This window comes from Panicum virgatum, chromosome 9K (assembly GCF_016808335.1).
Source record: "Panicum virgatum strain AP13 chromosome 9K, P.virgatum_v5, whole genome shotgun sequence".
Classification (NCBI taxonomy): Eukaryota; Viridiplantae; Streptophyta; class Magnoliopsida; order Poales; family Poaceae; genus Panicum; species Panicum virgatum.
In genome coordinates, this window is record NC_053144.1 from 25,488,641 (window position 1) to 25,503,591 (window position 14,951).

Sequence of the window (14,951 nt, forward strand, 5' to 3'; positions counted from 1 at the left end):
TCACTTTACTCAAAATAAAATGGTTATTTTGAAACATTGATGAGTAATTCTTTGTTAAAGTGGGAAGAGGACGTGATGGTTGGGTGCACTCCCTAGTGTGGTGCCCGGTGACTTGGCAATGTTGGCAATATGAACCAACTTCCTTCATGAAGCTAGTCTTAAACTCCGGAGAAGGAGTTGTGCCTTGATTTGGCTCCAGAAATGAACCAAGACCTCTCTTGCTATAGTCGCGTGCATTGTTGAAGAAAATTTCCTTGTGGATGTTTCTCCTCTTGAGAGCTTCTCCACACTACTCTTTAGGCTTGCCACTTGATCCATCAATTCCTTTTCCCTAAAAGGAGCAAGCTCGGGCACAATATTAGTGGCATTTGCATTAGTGAGTAGGTCATCACGTGAAGTAGAAGCATTGACCTTTTTAATGGTTTCATTGACAAAGTTCTCAAGACTTGGGTCAATTGCTTTATAGGCAAATTCAAGTTCTTGATATTTGTGAGCCAACTCCCTATGCTCTTGTTTAAGCTTTTTGTGGCTCTCTTCAACTTGCTTAGCAAGTACAAGTGACTCATTGTGTTTTTTGAGCAAGTCATTGTACTTGCCAAGCAAGTCGGAGTGGGCAAGCTCTAACTTGGCATGAGTGTTCTCAAGAATCTTGACTTTGCCCTTTTCCCTCTTGATGACGGATGTATACTCATTAATGAGGTTAGTAAACTCATAAGGATCAAGCTCTTCATCACTATCATCTTCACTATCTACCTCACATACCTTTGTGTTACCTTTTGCCATGAGGCACATGGGAGGCGGAGGTAGTGGTGGTTCTTCATTTGTGAGGGCGATGATGACGATGTCTTCTTCATCACTTGAATCTTCGCTTGATGAGACATCGGTCACCCACTCTTATTTTTCCACCAAGAAGCTTCTCTTGGTGTGCCCTTTCTTCTTTGGGAAGAGCTTGGTCTTTTTGTCATGGCTCTTCTTCTTCCCAAGCTTCTTGTTCTTGTTCTTCTTTTCATCCTCTTCATCATTGCTTGAATCATGGCGATGTTTGCTTTTGTTGTCCTTCTTTCTCTTGTCCGGCTTAGGGCAATCGGGAGAGATGTGGTCTTTTTCTCCATAATTGTAGCAAGTTTTGTACTTGACATCTTCCCTTGGCCGGAACATTCTTCTTTTTGGGTCAAAATTGTAATCCTTCTTGTTTATCTTGTCGCTCAAGCATGTGAACTTTCTCATCATGAGAGCAAGTTCTCCATCTTCTTCATCATCGGATGAGCTTTCATGATGATCTTCTTCTTCATTGCTTGAGCTTGATTCTTGCTTGACCATCTTGAGCTTACGGGATTTGTTGGCCTTGGTTTTGAGAGCAATTGTTTTACTTGTAGTTGGCTCTTCGGACATACCAAGGATCCCCATTTCATGAGCGCGAATTTCGCCCAAAAGCTCTCCCACTTCCATTGTATCAAGATTCTCCTTTTGAAGCATAGCATTTATGATGTTGTATTTGGGCTTTGGTAAGAGCATGAGAATCTTGCGGTTGATGGAGCCACTGTCAATTTTAGAAACTTCAAGAGCATTAATGTCCTTGACAATGACATTCAAGCGAGAATACATATCATTGCAATTTTCATGAGCTAGCATCTTAAAGGAATCATATTTAGCACTAAACAAGTGATACTTTTGCTCACGAACTTTTGTAGAGCCTTCATGAATTTCAATTAGCTCTTTCCAAATATCACTTGCTAAGTCCATGCCATTTACTCTAGCAAAAACTTCCTCACTAATGGCTTCAAAAATTGCATTTCTAGCCTTTGCATTCCATTTTAATTGTTCCGTGGTGGGAGTTCTGGTGAACCCGGTCTTAGTTGCCAACCACACTTCGGGGGCAATCGCATCAAGGTATGCGGCCATGCGAACTTTCCAATAAGCAAAGTTCTTGCCCTCGAAGTGAGGCGGCGAACCACCCATCTTGGCCATAGCTCTAGGCAGTGAAGCCTAATGATCCAAATAAGTAACGAGGCTCAGATACTAATTGTAAAGATCGATGGACCAAGAGGGGGTTGAATTGGGCCTTTTTCAAATTTCTAAAACAAAGTAAAGCAATCTTAACCTATGCAAAACTAGTAAGACTCAATTTACCAACCGGCTAGCTAAGCAAACTACACAAGCTTACAAAAATACAACTAGAGAAGAAACTAAGCAAGGTAGAGCTAAGCTATGATCTATAAGGTCAAGCACATGAATAATTGCATGAAAGTAAGTGCTTGAAATGAAAGAGTGGGCAAGAGACAACCGTATTTTTTTTCCCGTGGTGTCGATGTGTTGGCACACACCCCTAATCCACGTTGTGACACTCACTAAGAGTCTTGTCACCTCCCAAGTCACCGAGACAAGGGCGCTCACTAAGAGACTCCGTTCACCATCCCGACGTTGTGGAGCTCAAGCCACGTACAAACTTCTTCGGGCTCCCACAATCCTTGGCAAGCTCCGGAAGAAACACCTTCAATCACCAAGATCGCCTAGGTGCTGCCAATCACCAAGAGTAACAAGCTAGGGTCTTCACTTGAGCAAGAATCGATTACCAAGAATGGATGCACATAAGCTTCTCTCTACTCAAGTCCTTAGTCTTGCTTCTTGATTGATTCAATGAATAATATGTGTGAAAGATGAAGCTCAAGGTGGCTCTCAACAATGTATAAGTGTATGAATGTAGCCTGGTGTCAAGAGTGTGCAAAATGACACATTGGTGGGGTATATATAGGTAGCTCACACGAATAGAGCCGTTGGAGAAAAGCTGCTAGAAAACTGCGTAGCGCCAGTTAATCTGACATACCTCCAATAGTCAGCGTCGGTTTAACCGATGAATGTAAACTGCCTATTCTGAAAACTAGCCGTTACAACTTGGGCAGATTAACCGACATATCATCGGTTTAACTGGTGAGTGTAGTTGTCCACTGATCAACTGAAAAACCAAATCTCTGGACAACTGCACCGACGTTAACTCAAAACCATCGTCGGTTTAACCGGTGAGTACAACTTCTGAAATCCCTGAAAAAACCATCTCACTGGTCAATTGCACCGACGTCTCATTTCAAACAGCGTCAGTTTAACCGCTGTATTGAACTTGAAATGCCCTAGAAAAACCAACTCTGGACTAATGCACCGACGTTAATTCAAACAACATCAGTTTAACCGGTGTATAGAACCTGTCCAGACTCTGCTGACTGCGTTTAACCGATGTATAGAAAAGTGGAATCGTCGGTTAAACCGGTATATAGACTTTTTCTGATTTTGCCTTTTCTGATTTGAGTCTTGAGTGAAATCCAAATATTCTTGAGATATAAGTTGAAAACCACTTATTTGAACTTCTAGGAACCTGAGTGACTATAGTGTGCATCCATTTTCAAATGACCATGTCCATGCTCAAGTTACTTGACCTTAACCCCTCTTAATAGTGCGATCACTACAAAACTATAAAACCTATACTAACCTAAGTGTCCTTCTCAACCTTACGACACTTAGGACTAGAAAGATCCTTAGTCTTGACATATATTTGAGTTGAATACCGAGATCGTCTTTTTGGATAACGAAATTGAGGGGCCTCTTTTGGCATATGACCAAATGAGCGATAATGATCTATTAAGCTGCACAAACTCATTAGACACAATAATGGTTGTCATTAATCACCGAAACATACCTTGAGGGCCTAGATGCTTACAGATGGTCGGCTTGCAAAAAAAAAATCTTCTCGCTGGTCCCATATCCAAAGCACAGTTAAGGATCCAACCTTTCTCATAGGTCGGCCACTGTGTATGAGTAGGGCAGGGGTTCGAAGGTTTTCATGACCTATGTGTGAATGTCTTCTTCTTAATACAATACTGTGGGGGCAGTCTCCCCCTAGGTTAAGTTTTTTTTAACAATAAGCTACGAAGCGAAGGCGCAAAATGGCATAAAATCTGCTTATCATGCACTAATGTCGTGCGAGCTAGCTCTACTAGAAAACAGATCATCGGTCCAGACCAAAAGTACCGCTTGTTGTTTCACCCGGTACTAATACGAGCATCAGTACCGGGCGCAACGACAGCTGGTACTTTTTAATATGGTACTTTTTGATCTGGACCGGGTCATGGCACAACCCGGTACCAATGATTAAAAATTGGCACCGGTCTATGTCAAAACCCAGAACCAATGAAAGAGGTATATTTTGGTACCGGGTGATAGCACGCACCTGTGCCAAAAGTCGAGTTTCGGCACCAGTGGAAACAACCACCCGGTACCAAAGGGCGGCCTCTGTTCCAGATATTTCAAGTGCTGGCGCCGCTCTTATCTCTCCACCGCTCTCATCTCTCTACCTAAAGGAAAGGGCGAAAGACTCTACTCGGGCCAGGCCAAACGCGGAGTCGCCGAGGACAGGAGGAGGACGGCGGAGGAGGAGAGGGGGAGGAGCCGAGGACAGGAGGAGGACGGCGGACGTGGAGTCATACTCTTTCCTTTCCCGTTGTATCTCCTTCGTCTTCCTCTCTGGTCCTGCCCAATCCGTTTCCTCATTACTATTGCTCAATCCATCGCAGGTGCTGGAGCTCAGCAAGTTGCTCGGTGCGGTACCATCACCACTGGACGGAAGCTGCTCAACATCCACCAGACGCAGATCTGCTGGTCGCGTCATGGCATGTGAGGCACGGAGATCTGCTGGCCTCGTCGGCTGCCACAAGAGGGGGAGGAGGGAGGGGCGCAGCGCGCGCGCGGAGGAGGAGGGGAGGAGGAGAGGAAGGCGATGCGGCGGGCGAGGCTGCCGCCGGGACCTTCGACTCTGCCGAGGCCGCCGCGCGCGCCTACGACACCGCCGCCGCCGCGGGAGCTGGCCGTGGGGTGCAGATGCACGAGCAGCTGGCCACCGCCGCCGCCACCCTGGGTGATTTTTTTCTTTTTTTACTTTTTTGATTTCTGAAATAGAGATGCATGTTGTATGGAATGCATTTATCTTGTGAACAATTTTTTGAATAATTTGTGGGATCTATGAGTATTGTGTGTTCGTCAATTCAATTTTCTATGTTTGATTCTTTCGAATGAATCGCTAGTACCGCTAGTGGAGCATGCCAGGGGAACGGAGAGAGGATGCGGGGAACGGGGGAGGATGCAAGCGAGGAATGGCGTAGCGGTCTTTGGTACCGGTTGGTATTCCAACCGGTACTAAAGGAGGTCATAGGCACCGGGTAAATTACCCGGTGCCAATGGCAATCTTCATTGGTCTCGGTTTCCGGGTACCGGTTATAGAACCGGTACCTAAGGATCTTTTCAACCGGTGCCTATAGCTCTTTTTGTAGTAGTGTAGCGCAGAAGTATCCTCCCGCCTCTGCTCATCTTTCTCCATGAGCCGCGGCAACCGGACTTCTGGGTTATGTTGCTAGGGCATCGGTGGTCACCCGCGACCTTAGAGGGTAGGGGAGGGGTAGGGAAGCCTGATGGTGGAGGTGGGTTGCGAGGGTGGCGTGGTGAGATGGCAGGGTCGCCGCTGACCGCCAGAGAACGTAGGATAAATGGTAGGCCACAACTAGGCTGAGAGAGCTCGACGTCACTAGATTAGCATGGGGTGGGTGGCTTAGGCGGACTAGTGGCGATAGTGATGCGGGATAGTGGCCGGAGGGCGGGGCAGATACGCTGCTGCGATTGGATGAGTTTCAATCGCAGTTGTGATGAGTAGAACCCGGCTGCGTGTGTCACGTGCCATCCTCACGCCCCCACAGCTGTCCAGCACCGCATTTCCATTGCATTCCATCCATTTTAATTGGTCCGAACTCCGCCTTAGCACTAACCCACACCACAGGAACCAACCAACCTCATCCTTTGGGGATTGGAGAGGGTTGGGAGAGGAGTTAAATCTCCAATAGAACAAAAATACTTCTCAATCCCCTCCAATCCCTCCCAAATCGTAAGAGCAACTCCAGTAATACCTATTAAACTAGAGTCCCTACTTATTAAGTAAGCGACTCTTCCTATTTTACAAGGTTTAATTTCTACTCACAACTCCAACAATAACCCTTACTTTAAACCAGTACTTTTGTTAGATAAATGGGATCCACCCACTAGTGTCTAACTATTTTATTTGGGACATTTCTTTCTTCTTCCTCGCATCTTTCTCTCTCGCACCCCTCTTCTTCCGCCGCCTTGCATCTTTCACACACCCCTCTCCCTCCACTGTCTGAACTCGCCCCTTCGTTGGCGAAAATGGTTCGCTTGCCCCTCCACCAAACATGTGCTCCATAGCATTGGCACTGGAGGTTGTCGCCCCCTCTCCCCCAAAGTCCGTACTCGAGCTCCCCTGCTCGAGTTGGTGGAGAAATCTCGAGCTCGGTGGAGGTACTCGGTCGTGGCCACTCGTGGTATTCTAGGATGTTAGCTGCAGGGAGCTCAAGCACTACGATGTTGGCTGGGGCGAGCTCGTGTGGCACTCAATTTGGACCGGCGCCGCTCGATCTACTCGTAGAAGGAAGATGTGAGCTCGCTGCAGCATCGGAAAATGGCAACAACCGACGAGTAGGGGCCTCTCTACGCGTCCGTCGGAGAAGGGGCTCGGGAGGGGAAACTAGGGCCTCTCTAAAGTAGGGATCCGAGTAGAGTCTCTGCTGGAGTAGTTTTTTCGTCTTCATCCCTATTTCTCGAATAGGAACTTGTGTAGAGGCTTTGCCGGAGATGCTCTTATGGAGGGAATTAAGAGCAGGGCTAATGGATGCATCCGCTACCGGCAAAAAAAAAAACGCCAGCTCTCTCATATGAGGAGAGCTATGATGACGAATCCTACTAATAATTAATGTCCGGCGCTTGGCAACTCGCCCAATTTCATCTCTCTTCTCATTTCTCTCTCTCCAACGTAAATTATGCTGATGTGTTTTTGCATTTCGTCTGCTGAGTTAACCCCATCGTATTGTACCTGCTCTAAGCCGAACAAGCTCCCCAGCCCCATGTCTATATATACCGGAGACCCGTGAGCCCCTGCGCGTATGAACCCATTCACCATCGCTCCTCCACCTCGCGACGGACGAAACCTAATCCGCTCTTTCCCCCGATCCGCCGCCGCCTCACCATCTACCACCACCGCCAGTATATAAGCGGCCTCGTTTTGAAATCCCCCTCCTCCTCCTCCCTCACTCCACTGGGGTCGGGCCATGTCTGTGGCGGTGGATCCGGTGGCGGCGGGGCCGGGGACGAGCGGAGGAGGCGCGATGCGGGTGGGGGCGGGAGCCGGCGCGGCGGCGATGGACGGGGCGCGGCCGGTGGACCTCGCCAGGCACCCGTCCGGCATCGTCCCCGCCCTCCAGTGAGTCACGAGCCACCCACGTTTTGTGCCTGCGCGTTGGTTGAACGATCTAAAACCTGGACCCGGTCGCTCCTGAATCCGACGCGGTTTGATCGGGCTGCTGCTCGGATAAATCTTGATTTTGCGGCTCCTGCATCTATCGGATGGCTTTGATTTGGGTGATCGGAAGGATGGAGGGCGCGTGGGTCTTTTAGTTATTCATTCGAACTGGGGTCGGATCAGGTCTACATGTTTCTTGCCAAGGGTCTGAACCTAGTTAATAGTTTTCCTTCCCCTAGACCCTACTATTTGTAGATTGATCATGGGTCGAATCTTGAAATGGTGTCACTATAGTCGTCTATAGGGAACTCCAGGATACGACTTGAATTCTTGTGGGAAATGGTATTTTATTTTTGGTGTAAAATTACTGGAACAATGGACGGAGTTGCAGATTAACCTGTCGCAATTGATAAATTTTCCTGTTAACTGAGAAGTATTGAAATACGTTTAATGCCTCTCTACCCCATTAGGAGCGGGAGATAGTCGGTGCCTCGGCCCAAGTTTAGATGAGATCTGACCAACCTTTTATTCGATATCAAAGGAACATTGTCTCAACCGTCAATTTGGACTGCCAGTTGGATCTGAAAATGATTGCCTTACAGGCTCGTAATGCAGAGTACAATCCAAAGGTATGCTGTTGCCTCTTCCCATTTCCTTGAATGAAAACATAAGACACGGAACTGTTGCATTTGGTTGTTGGCTGGATTCTGACCTTTCATCGACTCTTATAGCGTTTTGCTGCAGTTATCATGAGGATACGGGAGCCGAAGACAACAGCTCTAGTGTTTGCTTCAGGGAAGATGGTTTGCACTGGAGCAAAGAGTGAAGAACATTCAAAGCTTGCTGCAAGGAAGGTAAAGCTACTTATAATATTATTTTTTGTTTCACGTTCTTAGCATTGCCGGCCATCTCTATTATGCAGGCAGAAACTGTTCGTTCATCCTGTTTTCAACCTTTTGCTGATTTTTTCTATAAAATAATTTTTATCTGATGTTCTTTTCTAGCGCAGTATGCGCGAATCATCCAGAAGCTTGGGTACCCAGCCAAGTTCAAGGTAATGCATCGTGCCACTTGGATTAATTCATGTCAGAATATACTCTGTTTCTTACTTTGACACAATGAATTCTGCTGACAAGCAGGATTTCAAGATCCAGAATATGGTTGGTTCTTGTGATGTGAAATTTCCGATTCGTTTGGAGGGCCTTGCTTATTCTCATGGTGCCTTTTCTAATGTAAGTTGACGCGCTTGCCCAATATGCACTATCTGAAGCTTGGATTTCTATTGCCCTGTCTTAGAGTTCATCATGTCAGTTGCATAGTAAGACTGAAGGAGGCAAAGTTTGAATCTTCTCTTTTAATGTCTTCAGCTAGATATGTTTTGTATGATACTAATTAATGGTTAAAAGTTTTCTTCGACATGGGTTTGATTGACCTCATCAACTACATTTGACTACATTTTATTCATTTATTTTAGTTCTACCTTAGCCCATGGTGAAACAAAATGCACTGTATTCACAATTTCACATTATAGTTCTGTTAACTTGTTGCTTTCTTGATATTGGCAGTATGAGCCAGAGCTCTTTCCTGGGCTGATTTACCGTATGAAGCACCCTAAGATTGTGCTCCTCATTTTTGTCTCTGGCAAGATTGTTCTTACTGGAGCCAAGGTGCGCGAAGAGATATACACCGCCTTTGAGAACATCTACCCGGTGCTAACTGAGTACAGGAAATGTCAGAAATGGTAAGTTAGGCCATATTGCTTCTTGTGCCAGCACAACCTTTTTTTTAACCTAACATGAAGTACTTTTGATGAACAGAGAGGAGGATATCAATCAGCCAAATGGGACTTATGCTGCAGCCTATGTACATAGCAGACCTGACTGCCAGATTTTTTTGACATGAGCTGCTGCTCACGTCCGATTCTAATTTCCTGTTTGTTCTTAAGGAGGGGTAGGAGAGGAGAGCAAAAAAAGAAAAGAAAAAGCACCCTTGTGAACAGTCTGAGCAAAGAATGTCTCTGCATTTATGATGCCATGAGCTAAACTGCTACCGTCTCTTGACTCTTGGCAGTAAGTTCGTACTAGGTGACTAGGAACTCTTTAGTCATGAAATTTTCCTAGCATCACAGAACATATGGAATTGTCTTCGTGGTATGTTCACAGCTTTTAAGAGAGACCTTAAGGATTGGAATATCTCTAAAGAGATAGCTTTGGATAGGAGCGCTTAGAGACTAGCTATCAATGTGCCTGAACCTTGAACTTATTTCTTTCGGGTTTCATCTCTAGCCTACCCCAACTTGCTTGGGAAAAAAGGCTATGTTGTTGTTGTTGTTTGTTGTTGTTGTATGTTCACAGCTTATACGTGCTGTTTTGGTTTTGGTAACGATGCTCAAATGAGGTGAAATCAGGCAATGAATATTGGATTCATTTGCAATCCTTATACAGATATGGGATGCAGCGCTTAGTAAGCGTCTGTTGAAGACAAATCAAGGTTTTCGTATAAGAATTGAACAATAAACTAACATAAGTTAAATCTGTGTTGCATCAACGGTAAAACATCGATGACCAATGACACTATTATCAAATAAATCACACGAACACAAATACTTGAGTACCATAAAAAATTATCATTATATGCCAAGTGCTAGTTTGCTAAAGCCAGCAGTACTTATATTAATAATTAATCATATATAAATACTTAACCATTGAAGGAATACACTGATCATCACTGTCGTTGTGTTATGGAGACAAATAGTAAACCAATTGAATTCAAGTGTCCAATGAGAACCGTGCACTTGCTAATTTAATAGCCTATTTTCAAAATTGAACTATTCTCTTTTGATGGTTCTATTTGAATTGATATCTTGAGAATTGTATAAACAACTGTTTGATTCCCATGCAGAGTATACAATATATGGCAACATTGAAATCAATGAGTCGTAATTAATGAGATGATAAGCAAGATTCTTCTTTTTGGTCATTGTACCAAGATGAAATAGGACCAGTCAAAAGAGAATGGAGGGAGTAGTTAGCAACTAATCAACTTCAAGAGACTCTATATATCTTTTCTCATTGTTAGGAATAGATACTTGGATGGAAAAAATACTCTCCAACAGCTTCTCTAAGTGGTTATCTAAATGTAGCCATCATCCATTCCACATTTCTCGCTAGTCAAAGATAGATAATGAAAATGACTTTCTAGACACAAGATATATAAAATTATTGGAGAGTGAACACATATGAAAGCGATTTTTATTTGTAAGGCTCCCCAAATGATAATTTAAAGAGTGAAATTTAGAAAAATTCTTGGAGCTGCTTAGCATACACAATTGACAATACACATAGAATATGACCGGTCTCACCATACTACATTTTCTTGTCCACCGTTCTTAAATACATGACACTATTGACTTTTTTTCATCAGTTTGACTATTTCTTTTTTCTACAAATATTTATGCAAATATATAAATCTATAACTTAAATCTCAACTAATGTTGACGAGAGACGTATTGGTAGTTTGGTACTCATTTTACTTTACAAAAATGGAGGTAGTGGTTTGTTTTTCTAAGCACTGTAAGATAGGTATACGAAGTGGTCTACAGAAGGATGTTTTTTTAAAAAAAAGATGAATATGGTATGCAAATCACTCTAAAATCCGCAATACTTAAATCGTAATTCACAGAAGCAATTTTGCTTAACCAATTAAGAGGAGCATTTGGTTTAAATGATAGCAGAGGGAAAACGTCAAAACACTAGATTTGTGAATTAAAGAAAATTAATAAAACGTCTCATGCTCAGCAAAAATATGTTGACATTAGATTAGTAGAAACAAGATTGTGACCAAATCAATCTGCTGACAAACTTTAATCTAGAGCGGTTCGCATTGCTCCTACAATTGTACATTACTGCTGTATTCGTTAATTTCATCTGGAGCTTGTAAGATGAAACATACTAGCTGTTGGGCTGTATGTATTAGACGTCAAGTGCTCAGGTGGACGAAAGGGCGTTTGGCGGGAGAGATTGGACGAGCCTGAACCATTGTGCATGATCTGGCACCGTGGGTGTGGCGGAGAGGGAAATTACTCATTATTTAGCATTAATGACAATATTACCCTCGATCATTAGATCAGGTATTTAGGTCTATGATACTAATACTACTTCTCTGCATCACTGGACAGTGGTATTATCGGGCAGTGTAAAAATCCTCTCATGCACACCTTTGGATGCCTATAATCACAGCAGGGTAAATATGAAAAACCATTCCCTTTGTGTAGGACATGGCAGGATTCAGAGATGCTAGCGTGTAAGTGTAACTAGAGACTGCACAATTGCACCATTGCCCATTGCTGCAAAGCTAGGGAAAGGAAATTGCAAGCGCAACCACATGAGCATATGGAACGGTAACCATCAATAAGGACACAAGAGAAAATATTCACTTTTCCTCGCAAAAAAAAGAGAAAATATTCACAATTATTAATGATGTTAACGAGATGCAAAGAGTTGATAAAATGAGGAAATTAGTGCATAAGAATGTACAGACAAAGCAGAGAGATCTGGCAACCACAGCGCTTATCTTGTCTTCCACTAATGGAATGGAAGGTTAATATATATACAGACAAATGAACAACACTTAGCAGAAAGAACATTCAGTGCTGCGTATTTGTTCTATGACGCAGGATGCTGTGCAAAGACAAGCTCTTCAAAGCTAGAATGAGTGAAATGATTCCTGTTTCCTGTATGGCAGCATCATGGCTACCATCAGCCTATATAACTTTGAATAAATAAGCTTATCAAGACACAGACTATCATTTCCTTCAACAGACTAGAGTTGTCTCCCAATTCCCATCATATAACTGGTAATAACCCTGGTCTCCTATGGGTCTACTTATCCTAGACAAAATAATATAGCAAGAACAAACTGTCAGTCTACTAGGCGTCTACTTATCCTTTTGAGATTTCTCGAAAGACTATCAAGCAACTACAGAATGCCTCTATCGTTGGTCCTAAACAACCTAGTTTGATTATAACACAAACTGAACATTCACCACTAGTGCCATGAGCAACAGCTCTCGTGCTTATAAAGCATTTGATGGAATTAATAGAAATAATAGCTAGAAAGAATGGCAGCTCTTGTTTATCAAATGAAAAGGTTCAGATAAAGTAAGGACTGGTTCAAGCAATGTGCCTCTGCTCAGCTCATCTTACGAAAAGGGAAGATAAATGAAAACCTGGACTGCTGTCTGACATAATATTTTATCTATATTTTTTCACTAAATTAATTTAGAGAGTTCAAACTCCATAAGGAAATGTTATCAACAAAGAGAGAGAGTGGAAATTAACGTCTAATATATCATTATATCTACATAAGGCGGTTTAACATGCTCCCTGCTGTCTCGAGTTTGAACATTGTTTGCTTTCAAATGAGCATTTAACCAAAAGTGTTAACTGAACCCTTTACTAGTCATCAGTATTCCTTGAGGATGAACTGTTCTAAGAGCTAAAATCATAGCTTTGAATTATGACTCATTATGATTCTCTTTGTATAAATATAAAAAGTCCATTATCAGTCAACCAGTTGGTGTGAACAGTTAGCACCTGCTCCTGCTAGAAAAAAAAGAGGCACCAAATACTCTCTTTGTCACAATGGTTTTGCTTAACAAACACTTATTTCTAATCTACTAGAAAGTGTTGCAGAGCCTTGTATATTTTACTATATCATGGCATTTCTAGTAAACATCACTTTTCAAGTCCCTCATTGACAGAACGATGAGATAGATATATGCTAACCCTGAGTTCTGGGTTAAGGATTAATTCACTGCTGACTGGAGTAACAAATATTATTGGCCGATTCTTGAACTAGGTTTGCATACTGTAGAACCATCTCCACAATCCCCTGGAAAATCATATAGTAAGCTAACAATCAATCCTGACCTCTTGGTCTTGGGCACTGAGAGCAATAATGCCAGCAAGCTACTTTTGCCTGAAACAAAGGCATAGATATATGTAACAATGAGATGCCACACCAAATAAAAAAGAACGAAGGGAGAACAGAGCAACAAGAGAATTGAACTTTGTCCGACCAAAAGATGTTTGGAATCGCATAACACGTTTCCACTCAAAGTAGCTTTCTACTAAGCAACAGGTAATATATGTAAAATTAATAGGACATGTGGGCATTAATTTATTGCTCCAGTCTAGTCAAATGTATGGTGAAAGTTAAGTCTGTACTTACAGAACTCTCACGAGCATCTTGGGGAATTTACTAGCATTCACACCATTTGGAAGAAAAAAAAACTCTGCTTCATAAAATTTAAGCAGTTATCCACATTCTTTAACTATCAACATTGTCAAATTTGATTATGTTGGTCCCAAGATCGAAGAGCAACCAGAAAAGATTAGTTCTTAGGCCTGAACACACAAGACTTCTGGTCATTCTAACAACCAATAGTACCAAATGATGTGTCGTCGAGTACAAATGGGTACAATCTGGAAAGCTAACAGAAGCACTACTCTTAAGTCAGTCAGAGCTTGTAGGAGGCCATTAAGCACCACTTCAATTTTAATACTAGAAAGGCCGTGCAGCCTTGCTGCGCGTGGCCTGATTTTTACCTTTTATTTGTATTATATGAAATTTTGTTTGATACATGGAAGAATAATGTAATTAGATTAGTAGAATATATTTTTTAAGATTGCAATGTATGTGAGACTAATTGGTCAATTTGTTATCTCATTTTTTTGCCACAAGTTGTTGCTGTAATTACTGTTAGCTGGTTGAATAACTTGTGTAGTGGAACAACTTTTAATTTTATCCGTGCATGGAATTTTTTAGACGTGTCTTGCAGGATAATTACTATTTTGCCCATCAGGTTGACGCGGGGCTCCGGACACCTTTGTCGCACTGCCGCAGGGTGTGTGTTTTGTCATATTATTACAGTAAATAGATTATTTTTTTTGTCGAGTACTATTTGTATATGGTGCCTCTTCTGCTGTGTTATGTTATCCTGACATTTGCTAATTGGTACGCGGACTGATGGGCCGCGGGTGGCCATATTTAGGCCTATTTTGTATACCTGTCATTTACCTATGCTTGAATTAGTAACACCTTGTCTGTTAATCCATTCACTCTCATTTATTTATCTTTATTATTTGTTAACGTTTCTGACGTAGGTATAAAAAAATGAAACAACTCTTCATTTAATAGTAGCAAGTGTGTCAATGTTGATTACATGATTTGTCTTGGAAAACCTTAAAATGAAATATAATCCAGAAATTGAGAGTGTCAATTTTAAGTCAAACACTAAATTATTTACGATGTTGGTCTAACTCTTTTATTTCCTTTGAAGGAAAAAACATGCTAACTGCAGTTGCTTGCAAAATTTAGTGTTTGTAGGTCCTGTTGTTTCTTTGGTGAACATTTCTGGTGGAGCGTTGTGAATACAGTGCATGGAGGGTAGGCTGAGGGAATTGTGTGGACAGATCCTTAGTGGACAGCCAATGAGAGCACATGGATTGGAGGGCGTGGATCCATGACGTGGCGGATATCCAGGACAGTGTGTTTGTTTTGAGAGGAGGCAGGTGGGGAGGTAAAGCCGTCCACTCATGCACTT

At 42.7% G+C, this 14,951-nt stretch overlaps 1 protein-coding gene across 3 annotated transcripts; it reads left to right on the forward strand.

The window, feature by feature from the left end:
- The first annotated feature begins 6,979 nt into the window (after positions 1 to 6,979).
- On the forward strand, positions 6,980 to 9,788 carry LOC120650983 (TATA-binding protein 2-like). Of its 3 annotated transcripts, none has more exons than XM_039928307.1 (7): positions 6,980 to 7,306; positions 7,887 to 7,974; positions 8,077 to 8,199; positions 8,355 to 8,399; positions 8,485 to 8,577; positions 8,992 to 9,086; positions 9,163 to 9,788. In XM_039928307.1, coding segments are annotated over exons 1-7 (597 nt in total). In that variant the 5' UTR covers positions 6,980 to 7,154; the 3' UTR covers positions 9,164 to 9,788. The 3 variants fall into 3 exon arrangements, with proteins under 3 accessions (XP_039784241.1, XP_039784240.1, XP_039784242.1); XM_039928306.1 differs by having other exon boundaries at positions 6,982 to 7,306; positions 8,911 to 9,086; XM_039928308.1 differs by having other exon boundaries at positions 7,180 to 7,306; positions 7,816 to 7,974; positions 8,911 to 9,086.
- The last annotated feature ends 5,163 nt before the right edge of the window (positions 9,789 to 14,951 follow it).

Excerpts from the sequence above, each read along its gene's own strand:
- LOC120650983 (XM_039928306.1), top strand. The coding sequence starts at position 7,155 with ATGTCTGTGGCGGTGGATCCGGTGGCGGCGGGGCCGGGGACGAGCGGA. Across the intron at positions 7,307-7,886 it reads GGCATCGTCCCCGCCCTCCA|GAACATTGTCTCAACCGTCA; the intron begins GTGAGTCACGAG and ends TCGATATCAAAG. Across the intron at positions 8,400-8,484 it reads GGTACCCAGCCAAGTTCAAG|GATTTCAAGATCCAGAATAT; the intron begins GTAATGCATCGT and ends GCTGACAAGCAG.